Raw genomic sequence first — 24,305 nt, forward strand, 5'->3', positions numbered from 1 at the left:
TCTTGTGTTGGGGAGCAAAGATTTATCATGGCCATCAAATGGCTTGGACATGAGCTCACCTCTCTCGCTCTCTCTCTTTCCCCTAGCTCATTCAGCCCCCCTTCCTCTCATCTCTCTCATTTCTCTTATTTTCTCTCTCAACCCCCTTTGGACGAATTTCTCACTTTCTCCACTTTTCCCTTGTTAGCTGAACCCTCATTCTGCTCATCCCTCACCTCACGTCCATATCTATCTCCTTTCCTCTTGGTTGGAGCCGCCTTGAACCACTGAAAGCCACATGCCCCTTTGCCGTTGCTATTTGCATTTTATGCAGTTTTTTAGCTCATCACCAACATTAGTCACCACCACCCCTTAGCTGTTTTGGCCTTACCGTAGGCTGCCAAGCACCAACCAGCCACCGTTGGGCCATGCCGAGCTTCACCATGAGTCACTGCTGCTCGCTAGCTTCACTGCCTAGTTTTGGAATTCAGTAACTTCCTAACCTTTGATTAGGGTTGTAATTGTGCTTATGAATAGGTTTAGGATTAGATTAAAGGTAGGTGATGGTTAGCTTAAGTGATAAGTGGATTAGGGTGATAAGTATTGTGATAGGGTATCATCATAAGCGCTAATGGAAAGTGATAGGCTATCGTGATAAGTGGTAGTCAGATACGATATGTTCTCGTGATAAGCTATCGTTAGATGTCATAGTTATCGTGATAGGCTATCGTTGAAAGTGGTAAGTTATATTGATAGGCTATCGTTAGATAAATAAATTATCATGATAAGCTATCGTGGGAATACGTTAGGCTATCATGATAGGTTACGATGTGATATGATATGCTATCATATATAAGTTATCATTAAAGGTGATAACCTATCTTGATTGTGATTAGTGTTTATTATGTTGTTAATTCTAAGTGGTTAATGCTTGTTGAATGCTTGTTTTAAGCATATGATATATGTTTATGTAATTTCAAAGTTGAAAACAGTAAGCACTCTTAACATTCCATAACTACGTGTCATGAAAGACTATTTCAAAAGGTGAGTTGTTACTCGGATTGTGAAGATTAAGATGTGATGTTATATCATGAGTTTGATGCATGATTGTTTTAGCAAATGATTAATTGAAATGTGATCACCTTTTGAGGTAGCTCTCATAGCATTGGAGGTGCTAGGCTTACCTGCAAAACCCCTTTTGGATGTGTGTTTAGCTACACTTTTGAAAATGTAAAAGAAGTGGCGTGTAGTGAGTGATGCATATGTTGCGTGGTTTTAAATTTTTCTTTCGCTTGTGTATAATCAAACGATAAAATGAATGGGTCAGGAACGCTTTCTAGGACATCACAAACAAATGACCTAAGTGAAAGAGGGATGCCAAGCGCTTGAGGTTTGGGACACGATTTCCTCGATTAGTTACTATCAAAGTATGGTCATTACCCAGAGTGATAAGGTGCACTTAGAATAGTGAGATAGGAATACCCATGCTATGCATGTGATTGTTGATTGTTTTGCTGATTTGTGGTTCCGAATCCCTAATTGTATCATTAGGATTGTCAAGCCAAATTTCTTTAAAGCTTTAAGAGGAGTTTTGCCTAGATTTAAGGATTTTTAAAAGAGGGCAAATCTGAGACGATAACAAGATGGGCATAAGAGGATCCCATAGTAGATGGCACTCTGCATGATGTGGGAGCATCCAACGTAGCTCTATCCCAAGATGCATCTCATATTGCTGAATTATATTTCAAAGAGATTATTCACATTCATGAAGCTAGTGTACAAACTGAACCAACTGGTGACTATCAAAGGATGATAGAACTCCTCTTGGAGGTAAAAGTTCAGCAATATGCTATGGAGATTGAAATTCAAAGACTTCACAATGCCTTGAGATCTTCTTCTGAGTTTCACACTGGAAAGATATAGTCCTTGGATACTCAGTTACAGAGTTTAAATGTACAAGTATCTCAAACTGTGGCTAAGAACGATCAGACTGTTCAAACTGAAATTGAAAATGTTCATTGCCAGTGCCAGAAGATCGAAGTGGTAGTACAGTCTATGGGGGATTTCCAGCTAGTTCGAATTCCAAGGCAAACTTCGATTTGAACTTTTGTTTATTGCATTGTTTTGTTTATTGCAGATTTGATTATGTTTTACTATTTCAAATACTTTAAATTCTGCATAACTTAAATTTTATGGAACTTTTGTGGTCATGATTATGGATATGGATGAATGCTTAAATCTTGATATATGTCTAATTCTTCAAACTTAACATGTTTTATGTAGTTACAAAATTGATGCTATCCAGATCCTAAACAAATTGTTTTATAAGATATCGTGTACTGCTAAAGTGTTGTTTTGCAAGTCATATGTTCTTAAATTTGTAGGGAAGTTTTGTCCCCATAAAAAATGGGGAGATTGTTGGAGAAAACTCATTTATTGTTTTGAATGACAAAAGTCTATTTTAAAGATTTCTAGACTTTAGTATCAAAGTCTGAAGACGACCAGACTTTAGTGTCAAAGTCTGTTCGACATCAGAAGTCTGTCCACTTTGACAAATTCCATACTGAACGCAAGTGAAGAAAGAAGACTTATCCAGACGTGAGATTATCTTTCTTACTTCAAGAGTTCGGTTCATATTGGTCATATATGGCCTTCTAGATGGATATATTACCTATGAGATTGGTTATCTTTATTGTAAATAATTTAGATATATCAAATCTTTTTGAAGGTAAGTAAATTTGGAAAGAATCTACTTATGGAAACTAAGATCCCGATTGTATGGGCGAACAAGATTGATGGGTTTTCATCACAATCTCCAAATGGCTCGAGATCTTATTGATTGATTTTGTCCAACGGGTTGATTGGAAGAATTCCTTTGGAAAGTGCCAACAGTCGAGAAGGCATGAAGGAGTAGTTAAGATAGACTCTCTAGTTGTTCAATAGCGTGTGCGTGAAAAAAAATAAATTCAAAGTCCAAAGCTTACCATTTTCTTATCATTCGATATTCTGAGCTTAAAGTTTTATTCAAAAGAGAGAAAATCTCATAGTGTGACTTCGTGAAAGAGTAGTAGAGACTCTTCACTAATCACTATGAAGTTGAGATCACAAGACTACAAAAATTTCAAAGTCTGGAGCACATACCCAATTTAGAAAAAATTGGGTATGTGCTTGATGAAAAGATGTCAAATTCCTTTCCTAAGGGTGGGACCCAAGAGGAGCGTGTCACTTATGATAAGTGGTGTGATGATGACTTAAAATTTTGGTCTTTATATGCTTGCTTCGATGAATAATGAATTACATAAGAAGTATGAATCTGTGGAAGATGCTAGGTCGATCATTATTTTGCACTTAAAGAAATACTTTGATGAGAATGGTCCAACCTCTAGATATGAGATATCTAAGGCATTGTACTGTATGAGGATGGCTGACGGATCATCAGTTAAGAATCATACTTTGAAAATGATCTAGCACATTAAAGAATTGGCTAGGCTGAATCTTGTTATGGACAACAAGTTAGTTGTGGATTTGATCATCCAATCTTTACCTGATTTCTTCTATGGTTTTGTCCAAAACTTCCACATACATAAGATTGAGAAAACTCTCGCTGAGTTACATAACATGCTGGTAGTTTATAAGAAGGAAATGCACAACGCGAGACCAAATGTAGTGTCTATGGCTAAGGCTTCTTCTTCAAGGGGTAAGACTATTTTAAAGAAAAAGAAATGGAAGAGGCCTGTCAAACTTGTTGTGCAACCAAAACCCAAGATTGAAAAAGGGAAATGTCATTATTGCGGTGTCAAGGGGCACTAGAGAATGAATCGTAAGAAGTACCTCGCGAGCTTGAAGGTCAAGCCCAAGGACCAACCTTATGAAGGTATGGTGTCTATGCTTATTGAAACTACTCTTATAGTTAGTGCTGAATCTAGCTCATGGGTTCTAGATTTTGCTGCAACTTCATATATTTGTTTGTCTTTGAAGAATCTAGAAACAAGCAGGATGCTAGGGCGAAATGAGATTTTCCTAACATTTGCCAATAGAGCAAGAGTTGTTGCGTTAGCTATAGGGACTTTTAGTTTATGTTTGCCTTTTGGACATGTATTGATTTTAAAAAACTGTTTGTATTATAAGAATACTATTAAAAACATCATCTCTATACCTCGTTTGGGTAAAGAGAATTATGAATTTTATTTTGCTGATGACGTATGTTCTATTTATCATAATAGAAGATGTGTTGGTTCAAGCTTATTAACCAATAATCTTTATACCATTACAATGTTCGGTAATGCGATTACCGATGTTAATAAGCAAAATATAATTGATATAAATACCATAACTAATAAACACCCTAGAGATAGTCCAAATAAATAGTATGTTTAGGCATCTCCGATTAGGTCATATTTGAGAAAACAAAATTAATAAGTTGAGTAATGATGGGTACATTGATCCATCAAATTTTGAGTCATGCTCAACTTGTGAGGCATGTCTTCTAGGAAAAATAACCAAAGTGCCCTTTGTGGGACATAGTGCGCAAGTTGCTGACATATTAGAATCAATTCATATAGATGTATGTGGACCAATTAATGAAACTGCTAGAGGTGGTTATAATTACTTCATTACCTCACCGGTGATCAATCACAGTATGGTTATTTATACCTAATGAAGTATAAATCTGAATCATTTGAAAAGTTCAAGGAATTCAAGGTCGAAGACAGGAAAATGTATTAAGGCTCTTCAATTGGATCAATAAGGTAAATACCTTAGTACTGAATTCCTAGACTATCTTAAAGAGAACGGCATTTTATCACAATGGACACCTCTTAGAACTCCAAAATATAATGGTGTATCTGAACGAAGAAATTGTACTTTATTAGATATGGTGCAATCTATGATGAGTTACACCGATTTGCCAATATCCCTTTGGGGATATGCCCTTGAGACAACTGTATATATACTGAATAGAGTATTGTCCAAATCTATTCCAACTACGCCCTATGAGATATGACATAGTAGGAAACCTAGTCTTAATCATATTAAGATTTGGGGTTGTTTAGCTTTCATAAAAAAGCTGAAAATGGAAACATTGGAGGCAAGATTTGAACAATGTCACTTCATTGGATATCCAAAGGAAACTCTTGGATATTATTTATATTTTCATTCAGACCAAAGAATTTTTGTGAGAAAGCATGCTTCTTTTCTAGAATCAATTCGTCCAAGAAGGTGGTGCTGGGCAGAAAATAGTCTTACAAGAATAAAATAACGAAGTACCAAACAATTGATTTCATATACCAATCTCTGATTCAGTGGGAACTTCTGATACACAACCTCTTAGGAGAAGTGTGAGAACGTCTTGCCCACCTTCTCGTTATAGACACTCGGTTGAACATATTGAACAATTATTTATTGTGAATGATAATGATCAACCTGGTGATCCTAAAACCTATGAGGAGGCGATGTCGAACATCGATTCTGGTAAATGGCTAGAAGCCATGAAATCCGAAATGGATTCAATGTATTCCAATGAAGTTTGGACCTTAATTGACCCGCCTGATAGTATTATACCAATTGGTTGTAAATGGATTTTCAAGAGGAAGATGAATGCTGAAAGTCAAATTGAAACTTACAAAGCATAGCTTGTGGCGAAAGGATATCATCAGAAATAAGGAATTGATTATGACGAAACTTTCTCACCTATGGCCATGCTATAATCCATTCGGATTATGTTGGTTATAGTTGCACACCATGATTATGAGATATTCCAAATGGATGTCAAAACGACTTTTCTAAATGGTTTTCTCAAGAATGATATACTTTTGATTGGAAATGATGTATCGATGATATCATTGATAAAACTATTCTTGTCATAAATTCTCCATGACAGATTTAGGAGAGACAATCTACATTTTAGGTATCAAGATCTATAGAGAATATCAAGACAATTGATTGGCCTCTCATAGTCTACGTACATAGACAAAGTATTAATACGTTTTAACATGCAATGCTCCAAGAGAGGATTATTGCCTTAATGTATACTATGCTATGTACTAGATCTGATATTGTGCATACTATAAGTATTACTAGCATATATTAGTCTGATCTAGGAGAAGAGCACTGGATAACAGTCAAGAATATTCTTAAGTACTTGCGAAGAACTAAGAATTTATTCTTGATATATGGGGAGGGAAAATTTAAATTTGTAGCTTATACTAATTTCAATTTTCAATCGGATCCTAATGATTATAAGTCTATGTCTGGGTTTGTCTTTACATTTAATGGTAGTGTAGTTAGTTGGAAGAGTTCTAAACAAAGCATAACTGCCGATTCCACCACTGAGGCAGAGTATGTAGCCGTTTCTAAAGCAACAAAGGAAGCTGCTTTGATGAAGAAGTTTATTTCTGAACATGGAGTCGTTCTCTCAATTGAGTAACCGATTATATTGTTTTGTGATAACAATAGGGCAATAGCTCAAGCTAAGGAACCAAGGTCTCACCAAAAGTCCAAGCACATTGAGAGACGCTTCCATCTCATTAGAGAAATTCTTAGGAGAGGTGATATCGCATTGCAGAAATTTGCCTCAGTGGAAAATGTGGCAGATCCCTTCACTAAGGCTTTACATCAGTCTTCTTTTGAAAGGCATATTGATAAAATGGGTTTGAGGTACCAAACAAGTTGGTTTTAGTGCAAGTGGGAGATTGTTAGATCTATATCTTAAAGTTACCATGTAATAGTTACATATTAGGAATTTCAGTTGTACTATCATTATTATTTATTAATTAATGGCAGTAACGTATTAATTCATTTGTCCAATTATTTTATATTTATGAATGATTCTATAAGATCAGTTGCAATTAGAATATATGTGATGGGTTCATAGTTAGACTGAATCTATAAATCATTTCCAGTCGATGGATTATTGAGTAAATATTAATAATCTTGTTGAGATCAGTGTGTTCTTAACTCAACTGCTAAATATTGGATACTTAAGAGAATGATGAGTCACAAGTCATTGGGTATTGTAATGCCTGAGTTAGAACACGAATGTTTTTCTTTTTTTTTGGTACCCAAAGAACCTCCGTGCGCCACTTCGCGGCGGAGTAAACCCTGGAGGAGCAGGAGAGTCACCACCACCCATTCTATCTTGGGCAAGTCGTGGATTCCTTTAAAACAAGGCAGACAACACAGAGATTCGAATTCCAGATCTCTTCTGAAAGGAACTGAAGCTCAACCACTACGTCGCCACCACAGGTGGTAACACTAATGTTTGTATTAGACAAGTTCACAAAACGTGACGCATATGGAACAATTAACGATATAGAAGCTTTTAGTGTGGTCAATGTTTAATTGACCATGCTTTGGTCTTGTGTAAATAATCCTTAGACCTAAGGCACAATGTTAACTTGTGTGTTGAACAGTTATGGTTTACAAGTGCACGTAATGCGGGGTTGTTGATCCATCTTTATACCTTATAGTCATAGTTTGTTCATATATGAAATTGCACGTGTACACAGTATGGAATCTGTCTCCTTGTTACATGCAAGATATAACAATAATGTCATATACAATCTAATTATGACAATACATTGAAATCATCCGTTGGGGTTGTTATCAAGAATAAATTGTTTATATCTTGAATAAAATGATGTCAATTAGATTTATGTATATGATCGAATTGGTGACTTGACAAAAATTCCATAATTTTTCTTCAATCGGGACATAGTAAGATAAAAGGATTGAATTACACTATAGCCAAAACTAACAAGTTCATTATATTCTTAAAACGCCATGACATATTGCTAGATATCAATCATGGCTTGTAGGATCCAAAGATTAATCAGGATAATTAATTTTTTTGGGAGTACTAATGTGTTAGTACAAGTCTTACTACCAGCTTACTGATAAACCTAGGGATGTCACACACCATAAACAATTATGATAACGTGGAATAAGAAAGAAATAATGTTGTAAATGTGTTTGCAATTACAGAAATAACATTGCAAAAGTGTTTGCAATTACTGCAATTGAATTGAGTCGACCTGAGATTTAATTTAATTTGTATTATAGTCATGAGCGTACTTGCATATGATGCACACGCATGCCCAAAGTGAATATATATTAATGTATTCCAAATGCGCACATAAATAATATGTCCTTTTTTTATTTTTTATTATTTATTTATAAAAAAATGATTGATTAATTAATTATTTATTCATTTAATTAATTAATTAATCAATGTGCACACGGTCAGCAATTGTTGCTAACCATGTGCAACAGACATCACATGTGCGTGTTTTTAATAATAATAATTAAAAAAAAATAGGGAAGCATCATGCATGAACAATCAGCAACGGTTGCTGATTATGGGATGGTTTCCCACACGTAGCAATGGTTATTGATTTTCACGATCAGTAACCGTAGCTGATTCAAGAGGGCATTTAAATGCCGCGTAAAGGAGGGCATAAACAACAGTTGCTAAAAAAAAAAAAAGAGTAGCTTGCGTGTTTTTTTTTTTGATAGGTGAGAAAGAAAATGGATTCTCTCTCATTTGGGCCGTGGGTAAAACATCAAGGATACAGAGGATTGTTTGCACGAGATTGCTAGCACAATCATAGTGTTGATTATCCGAAAGTTCTCTCTTTCATTCGACGTGCATTGATGGTATGTCTGAACTAGAGGTCCAACGTTTGTGGGGCTCGAACTGAAAAACATCTAAACCAATTCAATTAAAGCGCGCTTCAAGAGATAATTTGTTTAACTCCCTTTTATATTTAGATTTTTTATTAAAACGCACGAACAATGCCTTCGGAGAATCATGTATAGAAATATATCATCTTTGTTTCCGCTATTTTGATATTAATTTTGCATATACATGATTCATGAAACCTCGACAAGAGGAGGGGACATGCGTAGCCCAGCAACTTTGGATCATTTTGCACATCCGCATCGGCTCTCATCCTTCCATGCTGGAATGAGGATAGAAGTTTTCTGCAAGATCTGTCAAAAGGTGATATCGGGAAGCGTCTTCGGTTGTGTCGATTGCTCTTTCTTTCTTCGTGAATCATGCGCCAGACCGCCAGCACAGATTCAACACCCCCTCCATCCCGAGCGTGCTCTCAACCTCGCTCCGTTTCCCCTGTTAGAAAAGAAAATCGAAATACTCGAATGTGCTTGCCGCTCATCTGAAGTGAAGGATCTCTACTGGTACGCTTGTCGAATGTGCGACTTTTACATGGATCAAGTTTGCCCTTTCCGAACTCTCCCATATCTTGTGGAAGGAGTCAGTGCGACGGTTCAACATCCTTTACATGAGCATGAGGTGAAGGTTCATTATGCGCGTGGCTGGAAACTATGTACCGGTTGTCATGATGTTTTCTGCGGTATAGCCTATGCACGTCCAAGGGATGCGAGTTTTGCCTCCATAAATCATGCCAGCAACTACCGTCCAACTTGGTTCACCCCTCTCATTCTCTCCTCCCGCTCACTCTCCGCCACAGGCCACCACAAGAATCTATAGATTGCAGCATTTGTCAGAAGGAAATTTGAGGCCAATTCGCCTTCTCATGCGCAGAGTGTGAATTCCATCTCGGTGTGCCTTGTGCTCAAATACCAACTCCGAATCACCCTTTCCACGAGCACAACCTCATGTATTTCAAGTGTGCCGAGGGGGAACTGGAATGCAACGCCTGCCGCCAAAGTTGCAATGTCGACCTCTACCGTTGTGTGCTGTGCAATTTTAATCTTCACTATCGTTGCTCTCAGCTACCACCAACTCTAAAAAGTAGCCATCACATCGATCAGCTAACCCTTTATAAGTCGTTTGCAAAAGATGACTCGGGCAAGTACTTCTACAACATCTGCGAGAGAAGAATAGATCCGAACAAATGGATTTACTGTTGTGAGATTTGCTGGCTAGTTGCTCATGTCGAATGTGGAGAGGTGGACGTCATAGAAGCGAACGTGAGCGAGATTGAAGTTACCTGGGTACGAAAATTGAAAGGATGAACGAGCAAAGCAGCCTTTATAAGCTGAAAGAAAAATATGTATATTGCGACTGTTTTGAGTTAATGGCTCTTTTGCCATTTGTAATCTTCTTGCTTTGTTTTTTAGCTTAAACTCGATCTTGCATGAATGAAATGAACCTCGATCGCTGATCATACAGGTTCAAATTCGTCCCCAGATCATCCAATGGAATCAGTCGATCCACGACAGAATGAGTTTCATAAGAATGTCAGACATAGAGTGCGCTTGGGAATACGTTGATAGGTCCATTAAAGGGAAGGTATATTGAGTGGAGTACATTTGTTGAGATTTACTTCCTAGTAACAAATTCGCATATATTATCACGAGAAGTTAGTGCACTGGAGCAACCTACTGACTTTACTTTGAATGGAAGAAGTTAAGCATGGGACTAGTTCATTGATTGTGTTTATTTATTGGAGAAAGCTCGCTCATAAGATCTAATCTAATCTTCGAACTCGACTCGTGGAACAAATTCTAATCTTCCAGAACCTCACTGATTTCATTTCTGGTACATTTCAAATGGATACAATTTGGATGAGCAGATATAGAGCGAGCGTAGAATATAGAATGTGGCTGTCTATATTTCTGGACCTAGCATTTGGCAACGAAAGTGTAGATGAAAAAAATTTATGTCCTTTAAAAAATCGTATGAAGGGCAGCATCATTTGGACGTGGGGCACGAGGCGCATGGACTAATGAATGGTACGTCCGGTCCATTGGAGAAAGAAATACGGATGATACGTTTGATGGTTCTGAGCAACCAGATGAGGCGGCCAAAGCCTTTTATGAGTTGATGAAGATGCTGAACAAGAATCGAACCCAGAGGGCGTAAAAGGCGTTCCAAATTATCGAGCATTGCTCGTCTCTTTCACATGAAATGTCAAAACAAATGGACGACCGACTCTTTTGCTTGTTGCTTGACTTCATAAATCACCACAAAGGAAGTAAGGGAGTGTATGCATGTTCGAACGATTTTTATGTTAAATTGGAAAGAGCATGAAAATGATACCAGCTGCAATGTAAGTAAAACACAAAGGAATACAGTGGAGGAACAAGATAAAGAAGAGGAAGAGAGAGAAAAGACCATCAAAAGTTCTGAGACGTTAACCTCTAGTTCCTCTGCGACAATGACTGTTTATGTCATCCAAAACGGCATCATTAGCACAAAGAGGAGAGAGCTAATAAGGGTTATACGAGAGACCCTCGCTGACTCTCCTGCATGGCATGGTGATTTCACAATGTTAGAGTGGGACTACCTTCAGATGGATTTAAGCCAATGACAACAATCAGCATTTCACATGGTACGTGGGCAGTTCTTTTAGTGGCCTGCAATAGCATGAAGCAAGCCTATTTCATGCTATCTTTACTCATACTCAAAACTTCTGCTCTACGAAATATCATGGAAAAATGATTTATTACAGCGAAACTTAAATTTGATGCAGCATATGCAATGGCACGTTTGGCACATTGTTGAATCCTGAAAGGAAAATGCCATTGATGATTCATTCTCTGCTTTCAATTTTACTATAATAAAACACGAATACTGAACTTTTGTTTCAAGGACAAAAAGAAAAAAAAAAGAATTCACCAATTAAGTCTATTTTAATCCAATTCGTTGATTTAGTTTAATCCACTTGTCTCTAAATCCTGACATTAAAGAAGATGTATCAATTTTGAAGGAAATTTTAAAGCTAAATTAATTGTAACTAGACACGAACGTCGGATGTGGCTGTAGTTTAGTGGTAAGAATTCCACGTTGTGGCCGTGAAGACCTGGGCTCGAATCCCAGCAGCCACAATCAACAGTGACCTTTTGTTTATATTTTAAAATCCTTGTGGCAAGGATGTATTTCCAACAATTACCTTCAAATTTTCCTTTATTTTGATAAGGATGTAATTCCTACAATTACATTCAATTTTTACTTTATTTTGATTTCATGTTTTTTAGCAGATTAGTCAGGATGTTCTAGTTTTCCTTAACAGTGCGGTAATGGATCGATTCTCTTATTTTGATTTCATGTTTTTTAACAAAATAGTCAGGATGCTCTTGTTTTTCTTAATATTGTGGTAATTGATCAATTCTTCTAATACGCGCTTAGTCTGCTCTGCTTGCAACAATTCAATCAATTCTTCCAATGAAGAAAAAAACACGAAACATTCCATCGGTCAAAATCAGTGACTTTGATGTTATGTCATCCATTTTTTTTCCATAATTTTAATTTGTAAATCCTTGTGGCAAGGATGTATTTCCAACAATTACCTTCAAATTTTCCTTTATTTTGATAAGGATGTAATTCCTACAATTACATTCAATTTTTACTTTATTTTGATTTCATGTTTTTTAGCAGATTAGTCAGGATGTTCTAGTTTTCCTTAACAGTGCGGTAATGGATCGATTCTCTTATTTTGATTTCATGTTTTTTAACAAAATAGTCAGGATGCTCTTGTTTTTCTTAATATTGCGGTAATTGATCAATTCTTCTAATACGCGCTTAGTCTGCTCTGCTTGCAACAATTCAATCAATTCTTCCAATGAAGAAAAAAAACACGAAACATTCCATCGGTCAAAATCAGTGACTTTGATGTTATGTCATCCATTTTTTTTCCATAATTTTAATTTGTAATGTATATTTGTTATGTGTTAGGAAAACTCTCTCCTGACACCATGTACAGTTGCATCTCACGTGAATGAATTGTTTCTTGGATGTTTGCTTTGTGGGGATAAAAAATCCCGTTATGGAGACGCTTAGAAGTTGACCTGGGGAAATCATCAGTATCAATCAGAAGTGGTAGTGCTCATAATAGTGAAAAGCAGAAACCAAGTTACAACTCCATCTCGTCCACAAATGTATCTTTAGCCGCAATATGAGTCCTAGATATTTTGGCGATCGACGGGTTGAGTTTTGATCACTTTTTTTTTAGTCGATTGAGTGATTTGAAATAGGCGGAATTAACTCCTAATCTTATCGCCAATGACATTACATAGTGGGAATATATTGCAATTTTTCATAAATTAAGCATAATGTTAATCATCCTCAAGGAATGAAAAACATGAAATTTTGTCGTGTAGAGAACTCGATTGTGCAAATCGATTGGATAATCTTGCATGGGTTACATACAAATAAGAGAGAAATCCCCATTGCGATCTTATTAATCCTCAATTCACTTAAAAGTAGGGAGTTAATTCTCAATTAATTCTTACAATCAAGTTTACACTCGTTTATGAACATATCCCATATATCGCGATCTTGATTTTCATGAAAAAAAAAATTGAAATTGGCACTATTTCCTAGAGACAAATGTCATAGTCGGTGAGATTAAAACATTTTTTCATATATTTCAAAGAGAAAAAGCCACCAAAAATTCCAAACTTTATCCAATGTGACAAATTTATCCCAAACTTTTCTTTTTATGACACAAAAAACTTCAAATTTTGCCAATTGCACCACATTTACCACATCTTTATGGTTGAAGGGCATTTTCATCTTTTACTTTTTAATTTTTTTTCTTTTTTTCTTTTTTTTTTCCTTCTTCTCTCGATGGTGGAGGGAAGCTAGACTCACGCAAGGGCAGCCCTTGCTAGCGTCGGGCATGGGTCACCCTTGCCTGAGCGGGTGAGAGCGGCCCTCCCCTAAGTTAGGCGGGCTGGTGAGGGCAACCCTCGTCGATGCCAACAAGGGCAACCCTCGTCCAATAAAAGCGACGGTCGCCGTCTCCTTTGCCCTTGCCTGAGTCCGGCTTCCCTTCGCCATGGCCGACAAAGGGAGAGAGGAGAAGAAAAAAGAAATGAAAAAAAAATGCAAAAGAAAAAAAATTTTAAAAAAAGAGAGATGAAAATGACATATAATTTGGACTAAATGTATTACGAGATTATAAGTTTGGATTTGGAATTTTGTGTCACGAAAAAAAATTGACATAAATATATCACAATTGGCAAATTTGGAATTTTTTATGTCATAGAAAAAAAACATTTGAGATAAATTTGTCACATTGGATAAAGTTGAGATAGTTGAGATTTTTTTATGACTTTTTCCCTATTGCAAAAAGGCTTAGGTCTCAAATGTCCCAGATGAAACGTTTAGGGGTCAGCTAACCAATAGCCAAAGCGTTCAAGACTCCGGGTGCACAATCTCCATCTCATTATCATCATTCATCGGATTCCATCTCCATTCTCCACTGGTATCATTTGTTGGAGAATATTTTTAAACATTAATGCCCTCTCTAAAAGTCTGGACATGAAACTGTCATGTTTATTTGATTATTTCCTGTCTTTAAATGTATCAATGAGAAGTTATGAGCAAAGTGTTCAGGTTTTACCCTCTAGCATCGAATAAAATACCCAAAGACAAGGATATCAGTAGGTTTAAATGAAGCCTGGTCATGCAGACATCCCTATGAAAGTTCAGATTGACAAATTTGAAGTGTAAGATACGGCTCAATGCTTACTATAGATGCATATGATCTACATAGCATGCGGATTCGCTCCTGTTCAAGAGGTAGTGGACAGAAATTTTCTTACTATATCGCTGTCCCGGCAAACTACATGAAAAGGCCACGAGCACTGCCGATACAGCGATACCCATCAGGTCCTCCCACAAATCCTGCGAGGTTTTGTAGTCCTTCACTACCTGTTCAACCTGTTCAACCTGTTCAACTTGAACAGGTGGAGCAACAGATCATGGAGAAAAAGCCGATAGGTTACTATCACTTGGCCTTTTGCTTTGAATTGGAGATTTTTCAACAAAATTTATCGCTGAGACTTGCCCTGTGAACGAGTGCGTGGGAGAAATTGAAGCCGAGGAGAAAACCGTCGCTCTTGTTTTCTGGAAGAGACCAATTTCCTCTTCTGACCATGGCTGCTCTCTCTGACACCTGCAACTTAACCAGCAACTTATCCTCTACCAAAGTATGCAGACATGATAATATTGGGAGATCGATGTAATATGTTGATACAGAATGTACTTGTAATCATTGATCATGACTGGATATCAACTAAGATATTGCCTCATATTGCTATCTCAAAAATGTTCACTCATTCACCGGCCATATTAAACCTCTCTAACTTGATTGTTCTAATTCTAATTGGTTTGCTCTGTTAGAAGAGATCTCCGTGCATTAAAAGCAAACTTTGTTTATGCACAAGAAATATGATGCTGGAGAAGAAAGTATAATAACTGACAAATTAAGCAACATTTTTTACTAATGTACTAAGCAAGCAGATTAGCAAAATGACAGACGTCACAGGCACACCTATAGGAAACCATGTTAACAATTTATCACATTTTTAATGGTGGAATGAAATTGAAGGTGATTAGGAGCGTGAGGAAATATTAGCAGTGTAAAGACAGACCGCTGAACCTGCAAACGTACAATTGAACCGCTGGGCATGAGACTCTTTCTTTCCTCGTTTGTGAATCATCAGGTATGAAGTTATAAATACAGCCACTTCAAGTAAGTTTCATATGTTGGAAAATAAATTGGCTTGGGCAAAAAGCCCAGGAGCAGAAATTAGAAGTATCATTCTTATCAAGGGAGATTTATTATCATGAGAATACAAAAGCCAGTAGGATTTAGATGCAGTCACCGAGGGCCATAGCAGCATAATATCCACTCTAAATGACAAAACAAAATTGAAATTCAAAAGTTAACAGGAATAACCTTTGTTTTGTTGAACATCTTTTAGGGCGTCAGAAGTTTCCTCTCCATCCTTTTGCTTGGCACCAGAAGTTTTCTCTTCAATTTTATTCTTGTTATCTACGGTTTTCTCAACTTTTTCATTGGAAGGACCATGAAACTCAGCATCGACCGGTGATGAGACCTTTTCATTCTTTTGAGATACTTTCCTCTTGGTGGAACTTCTATTTGATGTCGTCATCTGGGTCAAATCATAGTGCAAACCCTGCTTGACTGTTATTACATTTTCTCTCTCTGCAAGCCCAGAAGAACGGGTAAACCTTCTAGTGTTTGCCAAGGTGCTTTTCTGTATCTCTTCATCACAGGACTTTATCAGATTTTCACGATTTGCGGCAGCAGAACCTCCTCGAGCTGTTGATTGAGTTATTCTAGCTATTTTTGTAAGTTCCCTCACCTTGGTTTCATTTGTTGAACGCATCTCTGTTGCTCTAGAATCAATGTACTCTGAAGCAGCTGGGATAGAATGAGATGGCACTTGTAAAGATTTATCACTCAGCGGAGACAAACTACCAATGATACAAGAGTCACCTGCCTTAGTACCATTTGTCACTACACTATGAGCAGCTGACACTATTGATGCTAGAGCCGCACGGGCAGCAAGAGGACTGAGTCGGGACTTGTTATTAGAAAGTTCAAAAATAGATGAACCTAAAGGCACGGGAACTTCAACCTCTACATCCAGTTGCATTTTCACTGGATCCTGAGGAGATGCTTCCAATCGAATTTGTTCTTCAGGACCTTGAACAGGCAAACTACTTGCATCAAATTCATCAATAAGTCTACGTTGTGCTTGTCCCTTCTTCTCAACTGTACTCAAAACCAGAGGTACACAATTACTTTAGCAAGAAAGTATAGTTTGCAATTTATAGTCAGACGCATATGGTGTGGATTGGAAGCATTTTTAATAATAGAAAAACCTACATGCACCTCATATGATGGCTATATCATTAAAACGTCCAAACAAATTGGTCATGTCAATCATGTATAAATACAGTGTATTAATTCTTTCTTACCATGTCAAAAAACAATCTGCGCATTTGTCTATTAAACATCTCAAATTTTTAAGTCTATGATCTCGTTGCCTGATTAAGCACTTCTTTTTTCAAGACACAGAAAAGGTAGATGGTTTTTCATTCCCATTCTCTTGGAAGCTTTGATGTGCTCAGACCACGAATCACACCAAACTTACTAATTTTGAAAAAACACTTTAGTCAAAGGCAGACGTTTTTCCAGGTTGTGGTTTTGACAATCTGAGCGGAACGACACAACCGTATGATTCTAAGATACATGATTAGTTGCACATACTTTGTCGTCAAGTAGGCTACACACTCCATAATGATGTGTGTGCCAAAAGTAGAGTAGCATATACATCAGATGAATCTGCTTTGTTTATGGCATGGTGAATCCCTTCTCTACTTGTTTTCCCAATTTACCATTCTAACTAAGACTAAAAATTCTGAGGTACAATCTTCAATCACCTGCATGACAGTAACATCATGCAGGTTTCACCAAATACACGGGCAAGTTAAACAAATCATCTGCGACTAGAACCTAATCTGTTCAATCTTGCTTTTTTAAGTAAAAAGAACTTATGGATACACATTTCAGCTTCAAAAATTGTAAGTTATTGACAATGACCTTAAACTTCTAAATCTATCATTCGGAACAATTTGTATAAAAAAAACTCCAATCTCAAATGCTAAAAAAACAAAGGCTGAAAGTAAAAATCAATCAAATTCATAATGAATGGAGAAGCAAAATGTTCTTGCTATAAATTTTTATCATTGTTTCTTGGCCACACAAAATAAAAGGGAAAAAAAGTAGAAACAAGAAGTTCCTACCTTTCATCCCAATCCCAAACAGAATGTCTCTTGAAATTCCATCTTTAGGATCATCAAACATAGTACAACCCTTTTGCTCTTCCAGCATCCTGTCCAGGTCCTCTTCAACACCATTCTCTTTGTCAACAGGGAAGAATGGAGAGACAGAATATATAGCTTGACTTTCCACAGATTTCAAGAATTCAGAAATAACAGGGTGTTCCTTTATAGTTTTCTCGGCTAATCTCATGATTGAACTAGATGATACAGTGAAGGTTTCTCCCTTAACATCTTTTCGAAGCAATTTAACAGTGAAAGTGCATCTACAATAGATCCTCTTCGAGTGTCTTACTCTGAGCACCTGACAATTTTAGATTTTAGTAGAGAACTGAACAGATAGGTAATACAAAATTTATGCATTATCATGTAAAGTTTCTATTGCAGAGAAGGAACAGTACAACCTAGATGTCTTAATTAAGCGCTAGGTTTAAAGAATGACAGTATAAGCCATCAGCTTCTATGAACTCAAATTGCAATTCTATCTAAAAGAACCTAGCTTATGGATGCTATTGATAATACTCTACATTGAGAAAAAAGCTAATAACCCTGTAACTTAAGGCAGGGCAGACACCTAAATCGACAGTGCAGAAAGTAGAAAGGACCATGAGATAATAGATCATTAAGTTATACACTTAAAAAGAAACCAAAGTGCACGTCACAGCCATTGAATTATTTCTTCAGAAAGAGATTCTTGCTTCAATGTCTGAAGCAGTTGCAAATAGCCGTTGAGGCTGATGAGTAGGTGAGTTTTGTTTGCCAATCAACTACAATAGGAAATGGAATGCATCAACTCTAATATCTTTATCAGTCTAATAGCCTTATTATTGGGTTGATTGGGTGTGGCAATGTAACAGATCAATCAAAGTTCAATTGATATGCTAATTGAATTGATGACCCAATTCATTGGGTAATGAAGCACCCCAAGTCAAGTGGAGCATGCTCAAGCTCAACAATATAGCTGTTAAACTAAACATAAGATTGTGAAGCTTGGTTAGTTCAGCTAAACTGAAGTCCTGACATGGAGGAAGGTGCACTTTTAAATTATAAAACATTTTTTGTTAATAGAGTCTCATTTTAGGCAGTTCTGCATATAAATGGTTGGATATCACCAAAAGGGCTGTTAATTACTCAATGGACAAGAAATCCCGCATTGCACTTTGTTGGTTGCACTGATGGGAGATTAAACATGCTGTTCCCCTGAGTCTGGGAATGCATTAGTGCGTACCTTTTCCACTTTAGCATCGTAGAAGCACTCTGGGAAATGCGAATTGAAGGCAGCAAGGACATGTTTGCCTTGCTCAATGTGAGAGCAATCATCACCTTGAAGAGGAATTGATCGAAAGCGGAGACGCTCCAGCACTTCTGGCTCAGTCAATATCATGTCTTCTGGCTCTTGGCTTCCGAAGTTTATAAGAAGACCTCTTCTAAAAGAGCTGGAAAATTTGCAGATATCGCGTTAGCTTCAGATCGAATGGCAGTATTCCTAAATTATTCTGCTAGACAAATTATTTTCCACTCCCTCAGTCTTATATAGGAACTAACAACCATACAGATTTTCCATCATACATGTCTTTATAAGCAAGAAGTTAAGTGAGTTTGAAATACATCTTAGCAAAGTACAGATTCCCAACTTTCAATTGGGGAAAAACTACGGAGGCATCTTTAGTATCTCGCATTCTACAAGATTCTGTCTCCAAAAGCTAAATGATCTTGAATGATATAAGATTCCACATGATACATCTGAGACAACTTAAATGAAAGAAGATAGTAGCCTTGATAGTTGCAAAAAAATAAAACAAGATGAGTGCAATTTAACAGAGATTGCTTGAGCCATTAATGGACTCCATAAATTTGGTTCCAAAATCTAATATCAAACATCAGCAGGCAAACGTTATACCCGTGCATGCATTGCCAAGTTCTACTACATAAACACGCTACATGCAAAGAGTATCGTCTCACTTTTTTGCTCCGGTTACGGCATAACCAGTTCTCCTTCCTATCACAGAGTCGGCATCAACTTCAACCCTCAAAGCGACGAGCTAAAAGGTCCCGATCAAGTCCCATTTCCCCCTAAGCCTATCAGAGGCTAAAAAACTGAGATACCCAGCAAGCGATTGCGATTTGATTCAAGTCTTTATGCTCAATCTATAGTGGAATCAAGCTCACGGTGGTGGCGATCGAGGCTTTACAGTGGCAACGAGTGCTCGAGCTCGATGGAGGGGCCTTTTACCTGAGAGAGACCGTACAGGGAAACCAAGAGGAGTCAAGCGTGCGCATGGCTTCGAGCTCGAGTCGTCCATCGCAAGCCCCTGCATCGACTGGAGCGGCCATTGAAGCAATGCAGGTCTCGCGGTCTTTTTGCTGAATTTTTCTCGTGCGAAATTGAACATGGAGAGTACCAGAATCCATGGATCAAAAGCCCCTTTCACCGGAGGAGATTCTCGACGGGCGGGCTGGTGGGTCGGGTCGGTTACGGCGATATGATCCGACTTCAACCGGGCTCTTGATTAGAAGGATTTTCTCCTACTTCTAGGGTAGTGTCTAGTCGATATGACAAAATATATAAGTATGTATGTATGTATGTATGACAAAATGATGGCCCGCGCAAATTGTGACAATCACTCGCAAATTGTGACATTTGGAAATATAATCCTGTTATATAATCGTCCACGTTAAGTTGGAAATACATGATCATAATGTAAATATATATGTAAGTGATCGGGCCCCATCAATCAAGCCTCGAGCTCCACTCGTATTTTGTCGATTGAACCAACCAATTTGCCACTTATGTAAGTGAAAGCTAATTTCTATTAAAATTTCATTATGTGAGATCAAGGATGAAGTTGTCAATTATGCAACATAATAGTTGATTTGCGAGACTTGTTATCAATTGCGAAATTCCCCAACGACAACCTAAAGAATGGAGGCCATCGTGGTCGATTTCTACCACTATTTAATGACCTTTTACTGTAACTATTCGGCTCGAAAGACTAATCACAAATTTATAGAGTTCTATCAAGTTCAATTCATCTAATAAAAAGATGCATTCATCTAAGTATAGTTATTCGCAACTTTTATGAGACTTTTAATGTGTTATTGTTTTCAAGAGTCATAATTAGGTGAATTCCCCATTCAATTTCTGGGAATTTAAAGAGTCTTTGCTTTTATTTAGTAGTATTTCTATAAATAAATGTGCAATCCCATTATAAAATACAAATGGTTTGAGAATATGAATATATGAGAATTTCCTCAATATAAACGAATATCTTTAGAGAGTAGGAAAAAAAATTTCTATTCTTTTATTTTAGATAACGAAAAAAGAATAGAAACGTGTTTGGTAAAACTTTTGTTCTCGGGAATAAAAAAAAATTTATTTATTTTGTTCCTAGGAACAATTTTTTTTTTTGTTTCCAAGAATATATTTGGAGCAGAAATAAGAAATAGAAAAAAAAAAATAGTTTTTTATTCCCATGAACAATTTTTAGAATCAATTTCTCTTTCTCTCTCTCTCTCTCTCTCTCTCTCTCTTTTATTTATCTTTTATTCTTCTTCTTCTTCCTTTTGGCCGATCGCCGGCCTTGGCCATGACTGGCGTCAACAACCTTGCTGGAGCATCGCCAGACCCTAGAGTTGTTGAGCCACAACGAGGCTCGGCCTCCCTAGTTGACGCAAGGTCAGGCCTCGCTAGGCTAGGGTGAGTTTGAGGCTCGCCGGACGTTGCCCAACTAGTTGCCGGCCATGGACGACCGGCCAAAGAGAAAAAGAAAAAGGAAAAAAAAGAATTAAAAAATTTAAGAATTTTACCAAATGTATTTTTATCCCGGAAATATAAATTTTGGTAAGTTACAAAACACGTTCTTTTACTCATAAATTATTCCCAATAACAGAAATAGAAAAAATCATTTTTCATCAAAAATTGTTCCCCAGAATGAAATGGTTACCAAAATGCACCTTAGAATACTCCTACTCCAATTTTTTTTTTTTGATGACCCAGGAAATCCCGTAACCCGACAGCCGGCAGGAAGAACTTGGGGGCAACATGGGAAACCACCACCCCATGCCACCGGGTAAGTTACCAAGTAACTTTACCAGCATTTTTGCATTGCAAGGGATTCGAATTCCTCACCTCTCTCACAAAGGATCATAGAAGCCTACCCAGCGGCGTCACCACAGCCGATGGTCCTACTCCGATTTCTTTATCCTTGGAAAGTGGAATAATCCTTACTGTTGAACCAAAAAGTTATTTATCCTTGGCTAGCAGTTTGTCATCCCAAAGTTTTTGGTACTTAATGGGCGGTTTGTCCTTTAAGTTTTGGTAGTGAACTTCATCAACCCAATCTTCTTCCTTGGCTTGTGGTGCTTCTTTTAAGCCTTGATGGTAAATCATATTCTATCCTGCATATCCATTTATCCATTGATATCCGTCCTATACACTTTTATCTATCATGAACTCATTTGACGTTACTCAAAACACACTCGCCTGCCCTCACAAGTCACAACCACATTAGTAATACTTTTTACATAATAATTTAATATTTTAGCTCAACATTTTAACATTGTTATTAGAATGGGGATTGAGAATTCAAATCCTATCGATCTTTTCAAACTTAGTGCCTATGATGGATTCACGATAATGTGTTGACAAGAGTCATGATGATTAGTTCTTTTCTTGGTCGGCTGGGCAAACTCATAGAAAATCTAATGATTTTTACATTGATAGGCATCAGTAGGAATACTTAGGCCTAGTATAGTTAGGTCTAGTAATGATGTCTTCTTTATCCCTCTTCTTTAGGACTATGTGCCACCTCAACCATCCAACGGTGGAAGTAACAATATTTGATGAGAGAACTTTATTACATGAATCAAAAAAGGTAGAGAATTTGGTCGCACCAAAAAGTAAATAGAACATCATATAAAACACACAGTGAAAATTAGAGTCTTAATAAATAGAGCAAGAGTATTTTATAGGACTTATTAAATCTCAAACGTTATAATGTGTTATAAGTTAGATTCTGAATTGTGACAGTCTGATTTTTCGCTTCTGTTTTCAATTGAATAATTCGGGCTTTTAAGTCGACGTGCCTATAGCGCTATTCTGCGAGCTGATCACTCATGAGATAACTTGACTAATCGGGAAAGTTATTAAAAATTTTGGTGCAACGAACTTGAAAATTCGACCGGGAATCGGCCTCGACCGTGTTAGTCTACAAGGATCAGTTCGACACATCGAAAATCTATCGAAATCGGAAATAGGTCGATTCGATAGAAATAAAATTAGGATTGGGTGATTCCAACTAATTACAAATTTCTCGTCGATCGGCACTAAACCGATTTTACATTTGTTTTGGTACCACTTGCTCGTAATTGAAATCTCGAGATTTTCACGACAATCGAGGGTTGCTAATGCGTCGAAAATATATATCGTGGCTCGGGAATAATCGACCACGGGTCGGTGCACCAAAAGTTCCCAAAAACTAACCGATAGTTTAAGTTGTGCTAAAAATCACATTTTGACTGAAATTAACCGATGAAATGATGTCGATTACAGAAATTAAGAATTGTCACGTGTCACAATTCATCCCAAGGACATTGTTGCGTCTTCTCAAAATTTATGGATGATGGGAATTGTTCACGAAATATGCAAGATCAGCAAATTAGAAGAGCAAGGGAATTGCCACATTTTAAGTAGGATTTTAAGACCTCTATTGTGAAACAATTTAAGAGGTATTATAATTGGTTACTAAAGGACTTGACCCTATTGAATGGGATGTTAGATTGGTAATTAAATAAAGAAGAAGTCTTCTCAAAGAAAAAGAAATTCGTAGAATCCATCTCTCCTACAACCTCACCTCAATTTCCTTGGTATTTAATGGAAATTGACTTGGAAAAGATAGGGGGACCACTTGATAAGGAAAGAAACTCATTCTCCATGGGAAAAGACTATGAGAGTCACTTCAAAATTCGGATTCAGCCGTTTACGTAGATTTCAACCTTTTCTTTCATCTTCTCTAGAAGAAACAATGTTGGAAACTTGGTGGGGTCTATGAGGGTGATGGGTGGCCAAAGTTTCCATGGAAAATTAGGCCAAAAGACTAAGGGAAACTTCAATGAAACTTCCCATCAATTTACACTCTCCTTCCCCATCCCTTTTCTTACGCATATTGCCTGCTGTATTTTACACGGCAGTTTCCAGCTTTCCTTTTCCTCCTCTTAGTTTATTCTTCTTCCTTGTCTTTTTCAACGTACAAGCCGTTGTTTTCTTTTCCTTGAACGTTATACTTCCATTTCTGCTCCCTCTTGAACGACCAAACTCCATACTTAGTTTCCTCTACCGAAAAATTTATAAGTTTGTGTGTTGCCGTTGCCATCATACCACTTCACAATCTTCTGCGGCTTCGACTCAACACCATCACCAAGAGGATCAAGGCTGATCTCTGTGTTGCTGTTCAAGCACCAAAAAGAGCCGCCGTTAGCTGTGTTTAGGTGAGTTGTCTTCTAAATTTGGACTAGGGTTGAGTACCTCTATTAGGAATTTGTACAAGTTAAAAATATGTAGATGGCGTTATATATGGATAGATGTTGGTTAGGGACGTTATGATAGACATAGAAAAGCTTAGATAAGGCTTAGAGAGCAAAACAAAAGTCGTGGTGGAAGATTCGGATTAGAACAGTAGTAGATTACTGAAACAGTTTCTAGAACGTGTATATTTTGCTAATTTTGTAGACAACTTTGTGTTAC

The 24,305-nt window shown here is 37.2% G+C and overlaps 1 protein-coding gene and 1 non-coding gene across 3 annotated transcripts; one reads left to right on the forward strand and one right to left on the reverse strand.

The window, feature by feature from the left end:
- Positions 1-11,718: 11,718 nt before the first annotated feature.
- TRNAH-GUG lies at positions 11,719-11,790 on the forward strand. The gene has a single exon. It is a non-coding gene; the product is annotated as a tRNA-His (tRNA).
- A 2,498-nt stretch (positions 11,791-14,288) lies between these two features.
- Positions 14,289-20,033, reverse strand: LOC104436471. 2 transcript variants are annotated; one of them, XM_010049256.3, is made up of 5 exons: positions 19,797-20,033; positions 18,792-18,999; positions 17,528-17,867; positions 15,651-16,493; positions 14,289-14,864 (listed from the first exon to the last, which is right to left on the reverse strand). In XM_010049256.3, the coding sequence occupies exons 1-5, from the start codon at positions 19,973-19,975 to the stop codon at positions 14,740-14,742; spliced, it is 1,695 nt and encodes a 564-aa protein (XP_010047558.2). In that variant the 5' UTR covers positions 19,976-20,033; the 3' UTR covers positions 14,289-14,739. The 2 variants fall into 2 exon arrangements, with proteins under 2 accessions (XP_010047558.2, XP_010047565.2); XM_010049263.3 differs by lacking the exon at positions 19,797-20,033 and adding an exon at positions 19,526-19,773.
- Between the last annotated feature and the right edge of the window lie 4,272 nt (positions 20,034-24,305).

The sequence above is a fragment of the Eucalyptus grandis genome, chromosome 1 (genome assembly GCF_016545825.1).
Source record: "Eucalyptus grandis isolate ANBG69807.140 chromosome 1, ASM1654582v1, whole genome shotgun sequence".
In the NCBI taxonomy this organism is placed as follows: domain Eukaryota; kingdom Viridiplantae; phylum Streptophyta; class Magnoliopsida; order Myrtales; family Myrtaceae; genus Eucalyptus; species Eucalyptus grandis.

Coding starts and splice junctions, on each gene's coding strand:
- LOC104436471 (XM_010049256.3), bottom strand. CDS start 19,975: ATGGATTCTGGTACTCTCCATGTTCAATTTCGCACGAGAAAAATTCAG. Junction 19,000..19,796: donor CCCTGTACGGTCTCTCTCAG/GTAAAAGGCCCC, acceptor CAAATTTTCCAG/CTCTTTTAGAAGAGGTCTTC. Junction 14,865..15,650: donor AGATGTTCAACAAAACAAAG/GTTATTCCTGTT, acceptor GTTAAGTTGCAG/GTGTCAGAGAGAGCAGCCAT.